This window comes from Anser anser (genome assembly GCF_964211835.1).
Source record: "Anser anser genome assembly, chromosome: 15".
Lineage (NCBI taxonomy): Eukaryota > Metazoa > Chordata > Aves > Anseriformes > Anatidae > Anser > Anser anser.
Window position 1 is genome coordinate 7,927,455 of NC_139736.1, and position 23,158 is coordinate 7,950,612.

At 39.8% G+C, this 23,158-nt stretch overlaps 1 protein-coding gene across 13 annotated transcripts in view; it reads right to left on the reverse strand.

Annotated features, from left to right (window-relative positions):
* Positions 1-23,095, reverse strand: part of OTOA (otoancorin) — a 37,084-nt gene extending 13,989 nt beyond the window's left edge. For 4 of the 13 annotated variants that reach the window (XM_083800307.1, XM_083800308.1, XM_083800306.1 and 1 more), the window contains exons 1-22: positions 21,102-23,095; positions 20,761-20,916; positions 18,080-18,163; positions 17,716-17,744; positions 17,594-17,624; positions 17,473-17,500; positions 16,508-16,595; positions 14,899-15,030; positions 13,315-13,550; positions 13,011-13,114; positions 11,211-11,317; positions 10,618-10,757; positions 8,028-8,151; positions 7,426-7,641; positions 6,718-6,882; positions 6,270-6,410; positions 5,625-5,680; positions 5,171-5,288; positions 4,780-4,853; positions 3,494-3,629; positions 2,497-2,687; positions 370-463 (exon numbers count right to left, since the gene is read on the reverse strand). In XM_083800307.1, coding sequence (XP_083656433.1) covers positions 370-463; positions 2,497-2,687; positions 3,494-3,629; positions 4,780-4,853; positions 5,171-5,288; positions 5,625-5,680; positions 6,270-6,410; positions 6,718-6,882; positions 7,426-7,641; positions 8,028-8,151; positions 10,618-10,757; positions 11,211-11,317; positions 13,011-13,114; positions 13,315-13,550; positions 14,899-15,030; positions 16,508-16,595; positions 17,473-17,500; positions 17,594-17,624; positions 17,716-17,744; positions 18,080-18,163; positions 20,761-20,916; positions 21,102-21,129 — 2,478 coding nt within the window. In that variant the 5' untranslated portion in view covers positions 21,130-23,095. Of the gene's footprint in view, positions 1-369; positions 464-2,496; positions 2,688-3,493; positions 3,630-4,779; positions 4,854-5,170; positions 5,289-5,624; positions 5,681-6,269; positions 6,411-6,717; positions 6,883-7,425; positions 7,642-8,027; positions 8,152-10,617; positions 10,758-11,210; positions 11,318-13,010; positions 13,115-13,314; positions 13,551-14,898; positions 15,031-16,507; positions 16,596-17,472; positions 17,501-17,593; positions 17,625-17,715; positions 17,745-18,079; positions 18,164-20,760; positions 20,968-21,101 lie in introns of those variants that run through there. The other 9 variants (XM_083800301.1, XM_083800302.1, XM_083800303.1 and 6 more) reach the window with 9 other exon arrangements.
* Between the last annotated feature and the right edge of the window lie 63 nt (positions 23,096-23,158).

The window sequence follows — 23,158 nt, forward strand, 5'->3', positions numbered from 1 at the left end:
GTGATGTTTTGACCTTTCTCCTCCACCCTGCTAGACACCTCCCTTTCAGTTGAGAAGTCCCATGCTATTTGGGCAATTATATGCGTTATCTCCTGAGGAAAAATTGCTGACTGTGCTCACATATTTCTGCAGAATAATGAAACCTCATTCCAGTACAGTTTAACCCTATACATAAAAAATTGTAAGATTATATGAACTAAAGAGGGCAAAGAAACTACAAAGTGCAATGCTGAGGATATCAGTTACTACTGTGTGTGCTACGTTGTACTTTGGGCAAAGGGCCACATATTCAGGTTACATAACTTAGACTGTGAAACCCAAATTCTAATATTCTCTCTTACAAAATTAAAAGTTAAAATAAAAACATACCTTTTCAGCAAGTACATTTAATTCTCCTTTTGACAACTGAGCTATGAATGGTCCAATATCTAATGTTGTTTCAGCTGTCCAGTTCTTCGGGGAGCTGAAGAAACATTTTGGAAAAGTATATTGACCCAGAATGTTTGGAATCAAAATTATACTAAAACGTAAGAGTTTTTATTATGCTGTATTATATAGAAAAGATAGCTGCTCCTATGCCAGTGTGATGAATCATACGTATTAACATCAGACTCTACTTTCTCATCTCTCTCTGACGTAGGGGGCATTAGTGGAATTCAATACATTCAGAGGAAGCCTTCAAACATTGCAGTCATGGAGCTTTGTTCTCTCTCTCACTCAATGTTCATAGCATTCTTAGCATGACAGTGTTCAAGTGAGGAGAAACAGACCTTTAAAAAAAAATCCCATTTTCTCTCAGATTCATGCTGCAATAGTATCCTGCTAAATGGCATCAAAAGAGAAGCAGAAACCTCACAGCCAAACCTGAAACCATCTTTTTTCCAAATACCTTATCCTAAGGATCAACTTGGTTAATACTCAGGTAAGCAATATTTACCGGTACTTGCTTAAAAATTTGAACAAACAAACAAGCCTATTCCAATATTAAACTATGTGCAGTTTTACACAGGCTGGTTTTCATTGCTGTTGGGCAACTGCAGCTTTCTCTGATGCCAACAGGAGCTGTGGGTGCTCATCATTTCTGAAAAACAGGCCCGTGCACACCTCACAAGAGTGGACAGTTTCCCCCTGGTTCTGAAAAGATCAAATTCACTAAGCAATTCAGGAAACTAACTCAAACTTCTTGAAACTAAGGGACGGGAACATGAAACATAGGTGATGAAATAGAAAACTTAAATACCTATCTTATTGGCTCCATATTTTTTACTCTCAGTGCTATTTTCTTCATCTGTAATATCAAGAGTAGTGAAAGGCAGCTCTAACACCTTGGAGAGCCACATCTAATGACACCTAAACCATTTCTGTAGTAGAGATTTTTTCTATGATAGGTACCATACGTCCTGAAATAACATGTTATATTATTTGTACGAATAGGAAGGAAACTCTGCTCTGAATGGTGCTGGGAGTTTCAAAATATATGTTGCTTAGCACTATGCCTATTTGGGCTGTGAGACACAAATCTGACAAACCCACTCAGGAGTTGATTTAAGACGCAAATCTGACACGTTTGCCAACCCACTCGGGAGTTGATTAAGAGAGCACTTGCATAAATAAATTTCATCCTGCAAGTCCCTGCGGAAGGTGGTAGTCCAACCAGTCTGTTACTAGTGTGTGTTCTCATAGAAAACTTTGTGGAGTTTGTTGCCCCATTATGAGGGCACTGGACTAGACAAGTATTTTCTTAATAATAAAATGAAGTATTATTTAGCACAGCGAACCATGATTCATTCAGATTTATGCAGGGATGGTTTCCGGTGGAAAATATATCTACTCCATTACCAGAAAAAGCTGACAACTAGGAGGAACCTGAATGAGCAACTAAAATGACTAGAAGCACCAAGTGACAGACTTTGGGACTGAAGGCATGGTCAGAAACTGTGTGTTCAGTCTCTGTCTTCAAATGCAAGATATCTCTAAGAGAAAATGTAAGAGACAAATGGTATATCCTTGCCAGAGGACAACTTTGCTTTTTGCATGACTGATACAGCAGCGTGGTTCAAACCAGCCTCCTAATCTGAGTCATTAATGACATCCAACGTGCTTTCCGCTCTGTTGCTTCACTTGGTTGAACTTTACATCCCTCTGCTTCCTGCTCTGGCTCTCTCCCTTTGCCACAGGTTGTCTTTATTTCTCTTCTCACACCAGTGCATTGAGCGTGAGAATTCTTTGCATTCCTGTGCCATGCATTGCCAGTAACGCTCTTGCTCTTGCCATGCCAGATTCTCTTTGCCTGCCCCTCCCTCAACTGTTATGCTTTCTCTCCTTTTTCTCTGGGACTTAACTCATTCAGAGTGTCCCTGGGGCTGTAGTTTGTTCCACAGTTATCACATTACACACCAGAACAGAAATGTCATTCTAGTGAGCAAAGAACACTGCCTTAATACCTTGCATGCCTTAACCATCAGCAGAAGCAGGGTGGTATACCTAATACCTTACCCATATAACTCAAGGAGTTTGTATTTAATTTCAGTCTTCTGCTCATGGCTGAGCTGTTGGCAGAGTTTGAATTGATGAAGGGCTGCTGCCATTGCCTTCAGGGACATTCTGTCGTGTAGAAAGGTTGGAGGTAAGTGGCAGATTAGATTTCCGAGTAGGTCAACATCATATTCATCAGCAATGGAACCATTCTGAAACAAGAAGCATTTACCTTGTTGGTAGAGCTAATCTTGGCTCTTGCCCTGTATCACTCAGCTGCATCAAAACACATTTAAAGCTTTGTGATCCTCTAAGGAACAAAGACACAACAGTTTGCACTGGCAACTTAATCTATAGTTTCTGTTGAAGCCACTTTATACTTCTTGCTCTTACCAACAAAACTGGTGATATTTAATAAGCACTTGATATTTAATAAGCATTCTTTGTTTATTTCATATTGAACTACACTTAAAAAATAATTAAAACCAGATCTCCTGCCACAATCTCCAGGCAACCACCCAACAAGCGCAGCAGCAGCGCAGTTCTGCTAGCTAGGAGAGTCCTCACATGGCCCTGTGTGGCAAAGGGGCCACAAGCTCTTGCTATCACAAAGCTTCACTCTGTGGGATTTTTCTAGCCAAAAACACAAGGGATTATAGGGCTGGTTTTTACGTACAAGGACATGAATAATCACAGCTACATCAAGAACTAGTTTTCCCTAAAAACTGGTGACTGCTGCAGCTCTTTGGTGGCAGAAGCCACAAAATATGCCAGGTACACAAACACAGAGCCGAAAACATCAACCCAAGACACAGGCTCTACCTACAGAAGAACACGAGCATCTGCATGCAGATTGGAGAGTAGAAGCAGGCAGTATGACTTTGTGATGCACCACATGACAACAAAGGGAGACAAAGCTATTCAGCCACTCTCACTGAGTTTGGAACGGTCAGTGGCTAATTACAGATGACTTCTGTGCAGCTTCCCCTCTACCACTGGCCCCCCTAACCAGGCCTACCAAGCACTCCTGCACTTTCTGCAGGACAGCGTCTTTTTTGTGAAGGCTTGGATTCAAGAGGTCCACCTCAGTCTTCCCAAGGCTTTCAATGAAAGGGACACACAGAGGGCCCGAAACATACTCCAGGTACTCAACCCTGCCAAAATAATTGAAATGGTCTCAGAATGCAAACCTGACTCTCAGATGCCCAAAACCACACCCATAAAATCTGTGGAGACTGAAAAAATTCAGAGGCAAGCCTGAATTTGAAAAATGATAAACTAGGCAGGCCAGAAAAGTTGCAATTAATCCCAAACATATTTTAAATTAAATTAATTCCTTTTTAAACAGAACCATTTTATTTTCTCATTTTTGATCAGTTTTTTCTTAAATTAGTTAAAAACATTCTGGCAAAATAATAGTTCTCATGCCATTTTATCTCTTTCAGCAGGTGTGAAAAAAGAAAGAAAGAAAAAGGAGAATTCACATGTGAGGAGTTACAGCTCAGCAGTTCCTATCAAGGTATGATCGTTAATTGTTTTCTGAGGAAGAAAAGCTGTTACTGAATATTACTTGACTACTTATATCATGCAAAATTTTGCTAACTAACAAAAAATATTTCTGAACACATTGAAATGTTTTTAACAACACAGAGCAGTACTCTTGAGCAGCAATGTGATGGCTTTATCTTACATCCCCACTTTCAAAAAAAAAACACCATAAAAAAAGGTAAGTGGAACTAAGTGGTATATTAAAAAAAAAAAAAAAAATCAAGCAACCCCCCCCCCCCCCCCCCCCCCAAAAAAAAAGAGTATCACAATATAGGAAAAAAACAACAAAAATGCAAAGAAAAAAAATCCAGCGTAAACTACATTTAAGCTAGTTTTGTGATTCTCAGCAAGACACTCATGACAGCCTACTCAATTATCCCCTTTATTTCAGTAGGCATCAGAAACAGCGTAAACTGTTTTACAGCACAAACAACATTACAGACTTTTCCATTGCTGCTGTATCACTGTGCTGTGATTCAGTCTGCACAGAGCATGCTTCAAAGGAGTCTGATTTCAAGGATGCAAAGGAATTCACAACTGGGACAAAAATAGGGTATACTAAAAGACACCGGGTGTTACCAGCTTTCACTTGACGTAGACTTTGGCTGCAGTCAGCAAACACTTTTTATGTTATCTTTTACCTGAATTACTGGCTTTCCCAGGGCTGAAGAGGTTATTAAAAAAGTGCTCACAAGGACTACTCCGAATGTTCTACTATGGATGTGCTAACTTAAGATACAGTAAAATGTAACTTACGGCAGTACCAGCAAGAGGAAGGGAGGAATGGATGCACTGGAGGATTTCCAAAATTTCCAAGCCAAACAATTAACCTAAAAGTAACAAAAAATTAAGATCTTAAGTATTTGTTATTTTTGAGGAAGAACTGAAATATGGCTTGTAAATTAGCATATAGAAGACTGTGCATGTTATCTTCAGAGAGAATATTTTTCTTTTTACAGAGGATTTTAATTTTTCCAGACATCAGAGATAAAACACCCTATATTTGGGTGCATAGGAGTGTTTGTATCTTTCCAGAAGTTATATATATATTTCCAGACAGATTATTCATGGATTAGCAAGTTGGAATGACTGTAGAATCTTCTTGCAATTCCTAAGTGAAAAATGAAATTGCTTTTTTTGGTCTTACCTGATATGGAGAAAGCAGATGAAGGTTCTTTTCAAAGAATTTAAAATGGCTTAAAAAAAAATCTGTGCCCATACTTTCAATCAACTGGCAAGTCACTCCTTTCACAAGCTGTCCTGTGCTGATAGGGAAAGCAAAGTTCAAATTTTTCAGTATTTTTAGCAGAATTCAGTCCTTACTCCCCACAACAATGTCCTAAGATTTAGTTTCTACAACCACCTCCCTTCTCTTTCTTGTAATCTAAAGGCTGTCAAAAGAAAACAACAACAAAACAATACCTCTGCAGTGCAGTGATTTGGATTTGGAGACCCTTTTTAAGGAAGAAGCTGTTATCTTGTGGTACCAAGGAATGAATAAACAAAACAATACAAAATAACTACATAGTGTTTACCTCAAAGTTGTTTTGATCACAGATCTAGACTTAAACCCCTTTCCAAAGACAGACTATCATCCATACCTTAGGAGGTCAACAGGAGAGCTTTTCTTAGACAATAACTCATACAGATATAAAGCCTGAAATAAAAACCACCACACAAAGTTAAACTTCGCTAATGCAGTTGAAAGATACAATAACTACTGCAAGGTTTTTGTTTGCTTAATGCTCTTATGTACCCTAAAGGCATTTCTGGGGTCCAGCCTGGCCAACAACAAAGTTTTGCAGGCATCCAGTGGTGAACCTGTTCTTCATAAGATATCAGTGACAGGCACTGCGGGATGACGTTAAACATGTTTGTGGAACATGACCACAGAATAAAATTTAAGTTTAAAGGGACCTCTGGAGGTCATCTGGTCCAACCTTCCATCTCTGGAAAGAGCCAAAGGACTGGTCGTACATGCAAGTATCTAGTATACACAGTACCAGAAAGAGAATTTATGGCAGAAACTTTAAGATATTTGAACTCAGAACATTAATGTTTTCCTTTCCACTATATTGACTTAGAATCCTGTCAGGCTCTAAGTGACCACTAGTTGCTTACATGAAAACATACTTGCGGCAGTTCCTTCCTTTTGCCTACGTTCCTTTAACACCTATTACAACACTTTTCCTATTCTCCCATTATACTAAATCGCAGTGGAATGGAAAGCTCACAATGTTTTTTACCTGGCTTCTTCTTAGCTCTTTTTCTTTCATTACTGAAGAATTATATCCAGTCCCTTTCCATAAATCAGGAAGAGATATTTCTCTAAAGAAAGCCCCTTGTATATCTGTGACTGGTGAAGAAAAATCTCTAGATGAAGCTATCTAAAAAGCGGAAGAGACAAACACATGACATTTCAGAACTTATGCTTAGAATTACAGGATCTGACTTTCTATTTTGTATAATATTTCTCTAGAGAGGATAAAAGAAAAACTTATCAGTTTTTAAAAAAAAGCCATAGACTAAGCTAGAGAGAGCCTTCAAAACAGCCTTCTTTTCCAGAAAAAAAAACAACACTAGAAATATTAACCATTGAGTTAAACCCACATCTCAGTGATAACATTTTAAATCATGCTCTGAATATTATGCTTTATTATGCTTTTGCACAAAGAGAACCTTCTACACAGGTACCTTCCTGAGGATCCCTTGTTGTTGTGCAGGTGATAAGTCTGGCGAGTATTGGGACGTTGTGCCTCGAATGACCTGAGAAAGCTCCTTTGGGTTCATCCTGTAGAATGACTGAGTGCTAATACCAGTTACCAATGCACCCATTTGACTAACATTATAAAATAAAACCTGCAGACATAACAGAGAAAACAAAGTTATCTGGGTTGTGTACAGCAGACACATTAAAAGTGAAAGTTAATAAATCAAAACTGCTTTTCTTGAATATTTAATGCCTTTCTTGCCTAGGGATGTACTTTCCTCTGATATTTTTCAATCCAGACAAGACTGTCCAGGGAACAAATACAACCATTTTCCAGAGGCTCCTTTATTTTGAAACAGAGAAGCCTGATTCCTTCCATTACGATATATTTTAATATATAGTCCAATATATAGTCTTTGATCATGCAAGTTCTGCTGCATGCGGCAGCAATACAAACAAAATAATATATACAACTGCCAAACGCAAATAGGCATTCTCCATGTCACTGGAAAATTACTTTAGGCTACAGTTTTGAATGTTTTTATTTAATTTAAACAAAAATTTCTAACCACTAACAGTACTACAAAAAGTGTCATACTGATACTAAACTTTTCAACATCTACAATTATTGTTGAGAAAAAAGACATTTCACTATTACAAAAGAGAAGACAGGAAAGCTATATCAAAGGTACCTTTTCATAAGAGAGGTATTTACTGGATAAAATCATAACTTGGCTTTTTGCCCATCCAGAGACTTGGTTTAGTGTTGCAATAGCATTATGAACCGCCTCAGGTGACAAAGATTCCAGCTGACCTGAAGTCAGTCCAACCACAGCGTCTGACAGCGATCCAAGGATATCATTCAAAGTCTGGTTCTGCACAGCAATATTCAAGAGCTGAGATTTGAGCTAAAGCAAACAAACAAACAAAAAAAAAAACAGATGGGAAACAAAAGTCTGCCAAGAACAAATTTCTAATTATCACCCAAAACTTTAACTGGAGTTTTTGGAATAGAAATTGGCAAGCATTTAGTGACCACACAGTTCATAAAAATCCAAAAGTAGAACCACAGTTGTCAAAAGAAATACGGAAGAAACAGAACAAGAAAAGAATGAGCACTGTGGAAAAAAAAAAGATAGGCTTTTATTCTTTGCATCATACACTCAAGAACTATTTCCTTTATTTCTTAGATCCCAGTAATTTTTCCACTCTTTTTTTTTTTTTTCCTCAATTCAAGAAGTCCCTCCCTCCTTTGTTTTCAGGAATAGGAAAAACGCACGAGCACGGTACCCACCTTCTGAACCTCGGCCTGGAAACCTCTCAATTGATTGCATTTAATCATTTGATGAAGCAAAGCCCGGGCCACAGAGGCATCCATCTGTTCCATGTCATCATAAAAGCAAACCAACAAACCTAGCCTATATGGAAGAAATACATTAGCTAGCTTCTGAGATAAAAGCTGTCACTCTCAGGAATGTGAAATATGGTATACCCCACTTGTGCACCAAACTTAAGTCATTTGTTTGTCACCAACGCTTTAAGAAGCGATCTTTAAAACTCTACATGGCCTGAAATGTGGATATGAGAGACTTGCACTATTCTCTGTAGTTAGCTAAACTCTACTCATATTTGTGCTGTCAAAAATTTAAGTTCCCCCGTTCCATTTGTCCATTCCTGGACTTTCCCAGTTACTAGACTCCACTGCCCTTGGCAGAATTGGCAGTATAATCTCCACTTTGAAAAGGATGGAGGGCTATTAAGAAGTCCCAAAGTAGCTTGCTGAGTTTTTATCTGGATTGAATGTACACTTTGAACTCTACTTCAAATCCTGCTTGGATTTCACAAGTAACACAACTCATTCATGTGGTGGCACAGCAGTTAGAGCATTGCATAGCCTCTCTGTTGTCTCAGGTTTAAAGGAAGCCTATGTACTTCTCACCAAACATATTTCTTTATCCCTACGACAGGCCCTTGGATGGATTCAACGTGCTGTGGTTCATTGCCTCAGTTGTGCCAGAACAGTAAGGCTGTGTTGTGAACCAGATGAGGAGCTCATTTGTCTCCACACTCTCTAACATTTCTTGGCATTTTCATTAACCTCTGTAAAGTGCAACCATGGCTGTAGTTAGTGGGCACATATCCTCACACCACCAAGGGCTAGCACCTGCTGTACACGGCCTCCGGACTTGTGCCTTGGGAATATTTGTTGCCATTACCTGCAGGCCTGCATGGATGGAGGCCTGAATTGTGCATCGCTCTCTCTGGATTTGAAACTTTAAAGCAGTGGTGATGAATTAGTTTATAGGAAGCCTGAATCAGTCCCATGTCGCTGAAAACTCCTAGCCTTTTCTTTCGTAACTTATACAGGACAAGAACTTGCAAAGATATGGGCAAAGCACAGCTCACATGCTGCAGTCTGTGTTTTTTCCAATTCAAGGATGCGGGTGTAGGCAGAGTTCAAATGTCCACACCCAGATGTAAACTAGATCAACAGTGGACAATGCTGCGGCCGCAAAGTTCATAAAAACAAAAAAAATCTGCTGCGTACAAAGTCTCAGCTTTTAGTTCCCCATGTCCCTCAACAACAACCAGCCTAGTGATGTAACAACCTACTGCTTCTGCAGCTCATCTGAATTCATGGGACATCATCAAACTAACATATAAATCAAAGAAACATTATAACTGCACTTTTATAACAAATAATTACCTTCTGATGCATTATTGCATAACCACCAAGAGCTCTTTGTCTCCTTTGGGATTGGCAGTAATGAATAACGCTACTTTTTAAAAGTAAAAGTGCATTTAAATCATCAGTATGGTTAAAATGAGTAACATAAAATAAGTGTGTTGGGAAAATGGAATATATTAAGGATTATGGAACATGATATTCCTCTCATTGGTGACAATCTGGCACCTCTCATGAGTGATAAAATCACTTTAAAAATTTCTGACATGAAATCTAGACAGTGGGCATAATTCTTTTGTCGCTTACATCCCTGACAATCAACAACACTTCATGGAAGTCAATGAGTTACACTGCAATAAAGACAGGAGCTCTGAAGTCATAAAGCATATTCTCCATTATTTTAAACCTCTAAGGTATCCCCCAAGGAGACTACAAATAACTCCAGAAAGTGGTGTCTTGGGACTAAATACATCCACTTATATGACAGCGCAAATGTAAATGCACAGCACTCTCCTGCACATAGCTCATGCTCACTGCGTATTTATGAATAAAAGCTAGCTTTTTTTTTTGTTGTTATTTTTAAAGTAAAATCAAAAAAAAAGTGCTAATTTGAGAGCCCTAAAAGTGCAGTTTCCTGCTTGCACACATAAAAGTCACAAGCATCTAACCATGGCTCTTCTCTGCTCAGTAGGACCACTTGTAAAGAGGACAAGGATGAGCAACCCCTCTGGTGACACCATCAAGTGGACACCACCTGCAGCCCTGGCTGGTGTGAGCTACAATTTCCTCCTTAAATCCTAACTGTAACACAATTTCCACAAAATATCTGCTGTGATTTGAACACCCAAGGCAGCTTGTGTCCTGTCATCCCAATTTATTTTATTGCTGTACCATACGACAACAGTTTTGACTGGGTCCCCCAGACACTGCTGTGGTCCTCTTACTGATACTACAGACAACTCCTCGCTGCAGAGCTGGAAACAAAACATCAGCTAATTAGGCACATGTCCAAAATTCATAAAATAGCAGTTCTTCACTGTTGCTAACCCGGGTTGGATTTCAGCCTAGATTTTTCTGCTAGAAGGAAAAAGCTATGCCACATCAACAAACTCATCAGCTATTTACTACATATACTCTTCTCTTTTCTTCTTACTTATTCTCTCCATACACAGCCAGAAAAAAAAAAAATCAGTCTTGCCTGTAGATAGTTGAAGTGTTTCTCATATCAAATCCTGATGAGTTTATTCTTTCCAGGAAAGCTTGTGCAAGCTCTGGTGTGATATCATACACTGTGTCCAACTGCTTCGTTGCATTGTCATAGCTAATGAATAGTCTTATCTGATCAATGCAAACAAAATCATGCATGAGGATTAGGAAGTGATTGCATCTAATAAAGTGTTTGACACTATAAATTAATTGACTCCATTTATGTTATACAGAAAGGAAGAAGATAGATTTGGATAACACTGTTTCTGAAGGCAACACTGAATGAATGATTCTCTGTTGAACTGTCAAATATCACTGGTCCCCCATCTTTCTTTCGGTACAAGTCACAGAAGCCCAATGCAGATAAATACTTACATATCAATGATAGTCCTTTTGAATTACAAAATAGAGGAATATTTGTTTGACAATGGATTTGAATTCATTTTATATTTATTTTAAAAATTATATTTAAGAAATTAAAGTATATAAAATTCTTTTTCATGTTTAAGTTTACATTTGTGTTTATACTGTTTGTAGCTGACATCACTGGACAAAGGTAGATCCAACCATATTTTTTTTACTTACTTCATTGAGACTAATTTTCAGAATTTCTTCTAAAGGCAGATGGACCATGTATCGTCCCAAAATCCATAAATTTTCTGCGCTGACCCATGAAGCTGATTCACTGAACTCTGTTTTGTACAAATAAATACTCACTAAAATGTTTGGAAACTCATCACTTTTTCAAATATGTTGTACCCAGTATTTTATTATTGGTTAAAAAAAAAAAAGTCTGCAAATCAGAAAAATGCTTAGCAGAGAGTCAGGTTCCTTCCATTAGCTAGTTTTTAGCACCACATTTTTATGAAATCTTTTTTTTTTTTTTTAATGGAAACAAAATAGCATTGCAAATGTTTCTAATTTTCTCATATGAAAATGATCAATGTTTTATGTTGTTGAAACAGAAGTGGATAAAGTATGGGACTGGAAAAATTACACCAATAGCATTAAGTATGGAGCAGCATTTTTTAAACTTGGTTTTCCTAATCAAATATATTATTGAAGAACATCAGGAAGGCATGATACTTTTTAACACTTGATATATATTATTAGTGATGATACCACTTATTTCAGCAATATGCAATAGCGATAATGGAGAAAATTAAAAATCATTCATATACTTATATGGAAAAAGTTTGGCAAAAATAATGCTTAACAGTTAAGAAACGTGATTCATTTAGTAACATTCTCTCAAAGTATTTTAAATGAAAACAGGATTCCTACGAATAAAGCATTTACAGACTAGCTGGGTACTCTGAGCTTCAAAGACAGTGTTTTCTCCAAAGTCTCTTAACCTGGATGCTCAACACGGTACCTTATCTTCACTATATCTGCACTGCTTTGCATGTGAAAGAACAAGCAGGACTAAGAAAGGCGTGGCAATTCTCAGTCCCTCCTGAGCTGAGTGATCTTTTACTGCCTTCAGGCATGAACCATGATGTCTGATGCTGTGGGATTTTCACAGGACTACTGAGTACCACGAGATAAGTCCTGCATCTCTGCTTAGCACACGATAGCACGCATCATCACAGAGTTGTGAACTTCCTCTCCACAACTTTATGCTTTACACTGATATTTTGAAATAGCCATGCTCCCAGAAGCCAGATTTTGCTCCACTGAAACAAGTGGGAATTTTGAATTTGATTTCCAGAGGAATAGGAAGAATATAAACTGGGATGTTCGCTGAAACTCAAGTGCTGGCTTTGACACTTTAGTGGCACCGCATTACAACCCTCTCATGGAACACCCCCAGCACTGTCACAGCTGTAGCGTATCTAATTAAGACACATTAGCCAGGCTAACAGAGGTAGGAAAATGTGTAAAATTGGATTGAATCCACTTCGGTTTTATCTTTGTCCCTTTTCTGAGCAAGTCGGTGCCATGTGCAGTAGAACTTTTGCAACTTCCCACATATATATATATATATATCTACACATACATATACATTATACATATACATTAATCTGTGCATTGGCTAATGTGTTCCCAGCCAGATCCACTCTGAGTAGGAGTTCAGAAGTGAGCAGCACACCTGTGCAGAATGCCTGATGACTGTACCCTATTTAAGTCTTAGAAAAAGGAACTTGGGAACAGAAACTTGGTGCATAGCTCTGTGCAAAAGAGGTGAAGAACAAGTGTCTTTGGAGAGCTATTTGCTGTGAATAATATATTACGTTTATTGCATTCTGCAACAAAGGTATTCAAGACAGCTACTCTTAAACAGTCCTATGCTAAATTTGGGAACCAATGCAACACAATGGACAGGCCTTTTGTTGACTGTTTTTCTCTTATGATAAGCAAGAAAACACTTTGTACATAACATACCACTCATGTTATAGGATTTTTGTAGAATCTCCCTCATCCAGCCATACAGAGCTTTCTGTGTATTTGCTGAGGTTTTGTCATAGAGGTCCTTGAATACTGTTGACCTAAGTGATACAATGGCATATTAATTCACTAAACAGTAAACTTTTAAAATAAAAAGAACACATGGTCAAATGTTTTTAGAAACAGCAAGATAAAAGCAGAAAGCTATAGCTGACAAAACAGAGACCAAATAGTAACCTCTTTACAGTCAGCAAATGCTACATAGTACTAATTGTGATGACTGGAAAAATAAACTGCTTACAAGTTTCTGAAAGCATCCTCCTGCAGAACTTTTGGGAGGCTCCCAATGACATCAGGTTGGAGATAGTTTACTGCTGACACACGCAAAACCTGGCTTAGGATATCCACACAGTCCATAGCCCTTAGGGCCAGAAAGCATTTCTCCAGCGTTATAAGAAACAAGGTCCTGTTCACTCCTGGGCTTTGGAAAATTCTCTCTCTAGTGTTTTTCCAATTAAGAACAACATTTCCCACTTCCTGCAAGCAACACAAGGTTAAAATAACGTCTCTTTGATTCAATATATTTTTCATTTTGAAAGCTGACAAAGTACTCTACAAACAATATAGTGCTATTCTCACAAAAAATAGCTGCAAAATGCTGCTGGGTTGCATTGGTTCAGATAATTTCTGTCTGGTGTTGGCCAGAGACCAGCTTGAATCTTTTGACAAAATCAAAATGAAGAAGCAGCCAAATGACCGAAGTTACAGCACACACTCTCATGAAAGAGTAAGTTATTGGAAAAATGAAAGGATACTAGAATAGTATGGATATTTTTTCATATACAATTTAGTATGTAGGCATCTCTAGAACAGATCTTTTCCCATGCAGTATTTCTTGCAGCTGTTACTACAAACAGTCCCTCCAAGAGATCAGGTGCATCAAGAAACAAGCCCAGGTAATAAAGCCAACCTGGCTGGGGATGAATCACTTTTTTTTTTTCTCTCTCTCACACACTGGTATGTCTAGGACAGCATGGTCAGAGCTGATAGTCCAAGGTCTGGTGACTTGTCACTGATATTATTGGTCTTGGAAGAACAGGGTGCACCATTTGAGAAGACAAAATTCACAACGTACTGACAGGGCTCACGCTCTGCCGCTCTGGCTCCCATCCGTGTGCTCAGGCAGCAAGAGCTGTGCCGCCACTGCTTGAGTAGTGGAGCATCCAGCCCTTGTCCTGGGCAGTCACCTCACACATCCGGAGAAATGCTCTGCCTTTGTCCCACGTTAGTCTGCAGCCCTGCAGTGACACCCACGCTGGAGGCCCACAGGGAGGATGCCAGGTGCTGTCACCTGCAAGGCCACCATCCCACCCCAGGGGTGGCAAACCCCTCTGCAGGCCGCCTCTCTGGGGGGCACTCACTCAAAGCCAGTGAGTTGTTTAAGATGGGTCACCCACAGAACACACCATAAGGGCAAGCAAAACGTGTTGTGCTGCTTCCCCTCCAAACTGCCTCATGATTTGCTTGTATGGTGCTATAACAAGATAACTAATTTCACCTTCTTTTGCCGTCTTGCCTCTCTTTCTAGCCAGCGTAGAGAAGCAGACACACCCGGAGAACAACCAGTCCTACCCTCCCAGTAGTATCTGTGCAGGAAGGTAGGTCATTCTCTGGGGATGCACCTTTCTCCAGTGGGTTCAGAGAAAATCCACGCTTGGATTTGGCACCAAACTTTTAGACGCTGACCTAAGGAAAGGGGCTCCTGCAATCTGCTCCAATCCAGCTAAGTACCAGCACAATATACACACTGAGACCCCCCGGTCTGGCCCCTTCCCCTTTATCTAAACCTTTGACAGCAGCTTTTGTTTCTCACGCAGTGACTTACAAGACGGTCCTTTCTGCTGTTGAAGAGGTACTTCATTGCAGTCTGGAACTGCTGCTGATCAAGCTGCTGAAACACGGACAGCAGCTGCCTAGGCTGGTATAAAAGGTTCTGCAAGTAACTTTGTATGGACATCTGAAGTGTAAAAAAATATGCACAATAAACATAAAGCTCACAGTATTCTACTAGGGGCATCTTTTAATCCCTGAAAATCTCCACTGAAGGAGGGATAAATGCTTAGCTTTCTGTATCGTCCACGTTGTCAATGACTGGAGTAACCACCCTCAACACAAAATGTAAACAGAAAATTGTATCTCAATGCAATGCTGAAAAGAGAAACATTTTTAAAGGCTATTCCTGGTGTCATTATCAAGTCCTCTGCAGTGAGCCATTTAACAAAAATGTCTGTTTCTCCCTCCATAAAAACAAGGGTAATAATGCTTTTCTGCAAATGAACCTTTTAAAGATCTCAGAACATGTGGTAATGTGTGCATATTATTACTACTTAAAAAAAGGAAGGAAATGTGCAATTAAATGGGAGGCAAAGCCTGTAGCAGGTCATAAGGCAAGAATCTCCCCTCTCACATCAAACTGCATTACCAGCTAACAACCTTGTGCTGGTTTTAAAACTCTAAGGGGAATTATAGCATAGGAACAGAAAACACTGTAAGGCTCATTAGCACCAGACTGGAGAAAATCTCTTCTAATTCCCACCAGAATTATTTCAGAATTGGTTAGGAATTTGAGTCAACGCTGTCGTTTGTTGTCTTGGCATTGCCACCAGCACATATTAACATAGGACCCTGTTTGGCTGGAGAGCTCAGGGCTGATAACAGCCTTAAAGTGACTATAAAATTCATCTATGTAAGTGAATTTTAAAGACATCAAGAGATGAAGAGGTAGTGTCAGTCTCGTGCAGGTTTGGAAGAGCAGTGGCAGTGAAACAGGACTTGGGAGTGGATTTGCGTGCTACAGAACTGCAGGGCTGTGGGCTTTGGGTATGAAGCCCAAGGTTGCACATTTGACATTTTCCTTTTTCGGAGTGTGTGCGTGCAGGGAGGAGAAAGAGCTCCACGTCCGGGCTAGCAGGCTACAGGTCCACTTAAACTGGTGAGGCTGGGGGATTTGGCTCCTAACCAATCATCATGACACAGGATAAACAACTTTTTCCTACCTCACTGACAACTTACAGAAAACAGAGCTCAGAGAAGTCTTACAAGGTGGAAGCGTTTTGTAGGATGCTCTGGAGGCTCTCATTCCACCAAAAGCAATGCAAACTACAGCCACAGTCAAAATCTGGGAGAAACCTTCCATTTTATGGAGAAAAAAGCACATGCACACACTCAGTTCAGAAACAAACACTCAACCTGAAAACTCCAAATTTCTGCTTACCATCAGATTTGATACAAAAGGATCTTCTCGTGATTTAGTCCTTGCATACTGCTGCAATCTTGGGGCGGGGGGTTCATTCCTATTTCCTATTTCTCTGCTACACTTTAGGAATATTAATTATCTCTATTAACAAACTAGCTTTGGCTATGGAGATAAGTTGCTTATTAATTAAGAATTCCTTTTTAAATAAGAATTTGGATGCATTTTAAATGTCACAAACCTGCAGGCTGCTAAGAGTAAATACAACGTCTTGGGCATGAAAATATGCCATAACTTTTGTAAGTGTATCTGCTGTCCAGGCATTAGAACTGCAACAGAAAACAGGACCAAAAATGCCAGTAAAATAATACAACATGTAAAATGGCAGATTACAAGACAAAACAAAAACAGGAGAAGCAAACACTGTCACTATCAACATAATGACACAAGTATTCAGCTTTTTGGCCTAACCAGATTAATAGCTAATATATTTAATGCAATGAAAATTAATAGTTGGATGAGAAATTAAATTTTTTCTTCATCTAACTCCACCTGCCCCACAGTAATCTCAATTTTCTGACACATTGCCATTAGTACCATCTCCAGTGGCTATCTGGGAGCTCTACAACTACCCCTGGCACCTTGTTCTGCCTGCCATGATCTGCTTATAGAAAGAAAGTATGGGGACTAATTTTTACTTCGTTTCCCCCAGCAGCATCTTTAATGTTTTTCTTCTTTACCCAGCCATTGAGTTTCACAAAAGTAGAATTGTCTTTGAGGCTTTTATTGCTCTTTCAGATTTAGACAAAATTAGAAAATAATTCAAAAGTTGCCAAAAACAGCTGGAGGAAAAGGAATGGATATGGGATGGAGCGGGACTGAAAGATGGACAAAAAGCTGGAACTGCACCTAATTTCCTTAGAAAGCCATTCTGAAACATATGAACAAAATTGATTATCGAAGTTTTTGAAAGCTGTAGCATGTATTTATATTCTCAGCCTCATTCAATGCAAGTTTTTTGCTTTATCATGAAAAATGGCTTTTTCCTCATTAGGACAAAATACTCCTCACAGGAGATCTAAATCAAAGCAATCACAAGCCAATTTCATTCTATCCATAATGTTTCAGCTTTTGTGGAAATGAAACACATTGTATATGAAGTGCAAGATGATACCTAAAATCAACATGGTGAGAGTAATACATTACCTCTGAAAATGAAGTATATCAAGGAGAGCTATACATGAAAAATTGAACAGAAACAGTTATAGTGACATATTGAGTTTCAATTCCTTTTAGAAACATAAGTGGGAACAATTTTGCATTTTACCATTCAGATATTTCCCAGTTATTACTTCCTCCTAAGGAAAAAAAGATAAATATATGTGATCGGGTATTATTTTTAGATTATATGACAAAACATTATTAGAGAGATCAAATAAAAATACTAACCACAGCTTTTTGTAATAACGGAGGCAAATCTGTAAAAGATTATCCCATTACTAAAAGTTGATTTAACATTTTACCATTCAATTGCTATACAAAAATGTTTGTCATCAAACTATATATACACCTATAATTTACTTTCACACATGCAATGCAGCTTTGATTAAAAGTATTTATAGAAAAACAATGAAAATAAAAGGCTACTGTTTACCAAACAATCTAGCCTAAATTCTTTGCTGGTGGAGCTCCATGAAGCCAAGAGAGCAGAGAATATGATCCTACTTACTAAATAGCACTGCATCTATTTTACCACACGCAGCATTTTCCATCCACACAGAATCCATCCCTCAGACAGGATTTCTGGTCTTACCTGCGGAGTTCTGACTGTGTGTAATCTCAGCAGGACTCATTAATATCAATAAGAAACATATCTTCAAAAGTCTGGGCATTTCTTCTAGTGTTTAATAGAATCAGAAGATATTTGGATTGAAAAGGAAAATAAAAAGAACAAAGTCAAAAGGCAGTATTCACCCCAAACTTCCATAGCTATAAATTAGAGCCAGCATAAGCTATGGAGTGCAGACTGAGATCAGAATGATCTAAAAGTGCTTGCTCCCAAGCTATCCATTTAGATCTTTTTCCAGGATAGAGATACACTTTATACAAGCCTACTAGGTGTGTGTGTGTGCAGCCAGCTTTCTTTCCCTTTTACCAAACAGCTCCTTTACTTTTCTTCTTAGCAGCACTGTTTCCTTACTAAGCCACATTCCAACTAAATATGACTTAAATGCAATTTAGTTGGGAAAAAAATTAAATTCAGATAAAATAAAAAGAAATAGAGAGAATGAAAAAAAAGAAATAGAAATGAAACTCCAAACAATCCCAAAGCCTAGCTTGGGGAATTGCCTGTATGACCACTGCGGAGCAGCCCTTGGACCTTCCACTGGCAGAGCTCTGATCTGCACCATGGCCTGGCCCTCTGCATCAGTGCCGAGTACTCCACCCCTCCCTCGTGCCACCACTCTGCAGAGATCCCAAAAAATATACTTGTGCCCCTGTGGAAAAGCAACACGTGGGTTCACGACCATGCCACTTTGTTTAGACTGCTCAAACCTCTAGTCTTTGTACTCATGAGAAGTACACCATCAATTTTTCCAGCATCGGCCAGGTCATAGTTTCTAGGGAAATATGTGCTTTAGTAGCTTCTGCTATCCCTGCTGCCTTGTGCTGTGCGGCATGAAGGTCACCAAAAGCTAAATGAACTGGAAGGAAGGGCAGTAATGGGACTCTCAGAGCTTTGCACCAGGCCGTCACTGATTCTTGTCAGGGAAGACCAACAGTCTCAGTTGTCCTATACAATGTGATTTCTTTTTTTCCATTTGGTCTACATCCTGAAGGACAAGGATACATAGTGCAAAGCTGCTTGGCCTGACACACAGCCAGGATTGAAAAGAAGTGGGGACTGAGCAGGTCTCTCTCCCAGAGGCATTTCTGCAGCCACGCTCCCTCCCCTGCACCAGGACCATCGCCTGCTGTAGCCCCCTGCTGCAGCAGGTCCCTGCAGGGAGGGTTTCCTGCCTCTGCCCAACCGCGGGGGACACCACCCCCACAGGGGAAGCAACAAATTAATTCAAATATTAGGTGATGCTCTGCAGATTGCAGCTTCTTGCACTGGAATTACTCCATTATTTTTAACAAATGATACAGAGGCCCCATCAGCCAGCTTTGCTCCGACCACAAGATCACTTTGTTAGGCTTTCTCTCCCTTTCCTTCCTTTCAAAGGCTTATCTGCCGCTACGCTTAATTTCCCCATTTCTTTTTTTTGCTGAATTTGGATCTGTTTTTTTTTGTTGTTGTTGTTCTCTGCCATGGATTGGATTACAGATTTGAACATTTGATAATTAGGAACAACTTTTTCAGAATGTTTAAATTCACATATCAGCAGGGTACTCTTATGAGAACGTCTGTCAACAGCCTCTAGCAATACCTCAGTCTAACCAAATACATAACTCAAGTTTTGTAACAGGAGCGACTCAAACTGATGGATGACAAAAAAAATAATCATTAGGCTTCAAGAAGGTAGTGCCTCTGTACTTTTCTTACATGCACTGAAACCCTTTTCAACAATTCTTTTGGGAGTACCACACTGCAGTCTCTCATTCAGATGTATCTGGTTTCCTGGACAATGAACTTTCTTGTGTTTGTTTCTGCCGTTGTCCTATTAGTTTTGCAGCAAGGTTTGATTAATCTGTAGGGTTTAAATCATGCTACTAATGTCAACCCCGATTTGTTTATTCCAACACACTCACTTTGATCAGGGAGTGTATTTTAATTAAAGCATACCAAATTAATACACAAGGAGATGAAATACAGGGAAATATATGAGGTGGGTAGTGCTGTTTTATCCCAACTAACTGCAATGGACAATTAGCAGGTGCTGAAGAGATCTGCTGTGAAATAGCTGCGCTTGATAAAACAATCCGTGGGGTGAAGTATTCTCCTTTGTCAGTTAAACTAGTCCATTTACAGAAGTTGCCTAGAGCTCTCACAATCCCAAATCAGCCTGTGGCTCTGCAGATCCTATCTGGCACCTCTCTGCAGAGCTTTCCCTGCACCACAGCAGCATACGCTGTGACCAGATATCAGACTTCCCTTGCAGGACTCTCAGGTTATGGGGAGCTCACAGCCTGCCCGTCCTCTTGCTCCCCGAACACACGCTCCTCCATGTAAAGAAATCCTAGACATTTTATCACCCACCTCTTCGATGCAGCCAGTGCCTTATCTGAAGCCTGATAACCAGAAAGCTAACCTCATAATCAGAAGTCTTGCCGATAACCTCACGCACTGCTGGTGCCCATCCTCCCCCTCACAGCCAAGCTCTCAGCACCTCCGCAAAAAAGCCCTATATGCAGCAGCGTATAACCCCCTATAGGAGAATGCTCAGGGGGTTCAGGCTGCAGAGGGAGGGAGGGAAGGAAGGGGAGGGCTGAGAAAAGAGATGCTGGGCTCCTGTGGCACCTATAGAGAGCCAGAGCCCCGCAGCACTTTACCTGCCTCTGCTGTGTGCGCCTCCTTCCCCATGCTCCGCAGTGCAAGAAGTGGGCGGCTGCAGCCAGGACCCCTGCGGCAGGGCAGGGCCCGGGGCCAGCACCGCCTCGCAGCTCCAGGTGCCTGCCCAGCAGCACCCAGCGGGGAGGGAAAGGGTTCTGCTGGGGGGAATCAGAAGCTGAGGGACTCCCACAGTGCCTCTTCTCGTCCTGAGATAAGAGAGCTCAACGAGCCGTACGGGGTCAACAAATGGGGCCAGGCTGGTGTTGCCCAGGGCCCCCCACCTCTGCACCCCGAGCAGGACGCTCTGGGCTCCTGGGAGCAGGATGGGAGCTGACTGTACCTGGGGCCACGCAGCCAAAGGGGGCCATGCTGTGCCTTCTGAGAGATGAAACTCATCCAAATTTCTGCTGAAAGTTCCCAACTAAACCATGCCCTTGCACGGCATCTTTTTTTCCTGCGATGCAACATATCCAGTGCCACCTCGACAAAACAGATAATTCAGTTACTCTCCAGGGCAAAATACTGCACATTATACCCCATGTTGCGACTTACAAGTCCCTTAGAAGTTCAATAGGTCTAAGCAGGTTTTTGAAGATAATCACCAGATACATGAAATACTTCTGGTTTCCCTTAAAACACAGCAGGGAAATGGGCAGCTGCATAGATTTTCTGCCCAAACTATTATCTTTACAGGACAAAGCTACTAAGTATTTTTTTTCTTCTGCATGACTGTGTACATAGCAGATATGTTACAGAAAGGGAAACTAGGCAAAACTAGCACGATATTAAGAACAGGACTGCAGTGTTTTAATACCTACACCCATATTTGTGGCCCTTTTAACTTACTTGCACTTAATTGTGCATCACCTTAATAACAAAGTTAATGTGATTAGACAAGCATGTGACAAGTGCCTTGTGTCACCCATGGTAGTTATTAGGCGAGGAAGCTGTCACACAGCAGAGCTTTCCGTGCTGTGAGTGGTCCCCCCAGCACCCTGCTCCCCAAGAAAAACCCACGGGACTGGTTATGGACATCCGAAGACCACCATCAACTCTTGCAAGACTCAGTCCCTTAGAACTCAAGCTTACTCTGGTCACAGCTTTTCCCTGTTATTGCTCATGTTTTAGGTAAGTGTTTAATTTTGTACCTCAAGTATAAGAATACTTGTTTAAATAAAGGGAACAAAATAGGAAATTATAAGAAAAATTATTTTTACATTGCATCTTCTGTCCCAAAACATCTAAAAACTATTACAAACTAACATCCTAAATGACAGGACTAAAAGATACGAAAGATGTGAAACGTGTAGTCTCTCATGTGATTGTAACCTGTGGGAGTAAAACTTTTAAGTACCATTGAAGAATTTTGACTTAATATACATTTACTACATGAAGCTAAATTAATTACACAAGAACCATATTTTCCTATTACTATATAGGTCCAAATGAAGTAACAAAAAAGAATAAACTCACTCCAAAACGTACACAGCTCATTTTTTCTAGACAAATCTGTTTTCTGTGCCAAAACTCAGTAGCAGATGCTGAAGTAATTCTGAGCCTGCATTACTGTTGGAGGAAAAAAAACACGACCAAAAAACACTAGTCAAGCCTCTCACTCCTTACTACACAACACAATCTTACACAAAGACAACTGAGAACAAAAGGCTATTAACTTTGCAAGAGAAATCACTAAACAAAGGAAGTCCAAGATAAACCTAAAAAGACAAGCTAAAACATCCTACCTGGCGTAAGATCACCAATTGTTAAATAAACTGTTTATACTTCAAAAGCATAAGACAAATCAGTTCTTGCTTTACTTACCAGTTGATACACAAGCTAAGGTTCCTCTGCTCTCTCACAACACTTACATCCCAAGCAACAAGACACGTCTGCCAGTTCTCTACTCTTTACTGGTGATGCCGCTTGTCATTTTAAAGGAAGGTTTTATCTCAACTGCCAGAAATTAGCTATTTTAAACAGGATTTTTAAAATAAGACATGTTAAAATAAATAGCATTTATTTTGTATTCGTGGAAAAACAAACAACTGTTCCAAGCTATTTAAACCTTCAAAATCAGGTCCCTAAGCCTCAGAGGCAGTTTGACTCACAAAAAGTTTGCAAGTAAGTGCCTACAGGTTCTGTTAGCTTTTAGGAACAACTCGCTTAGGAAGTTTGTTATCAAACCCATAAGTTTAAAGTGCAGTTTTGTCTGGTTCTACCATAGCCCCTTTAGCTGGAAAATGGCATATGCAAAAGCAATGAGAATTTATGAGGCATTGAGAGGAATATGAAAGAAACCCAACCAAAAGTGATTCATTTTTTGTGGACTGTTATCCCATTAAACAATACTTAAATGCTGTTTAAATAAACTCAACTTTGTGCTGCTACTGAGAGTTC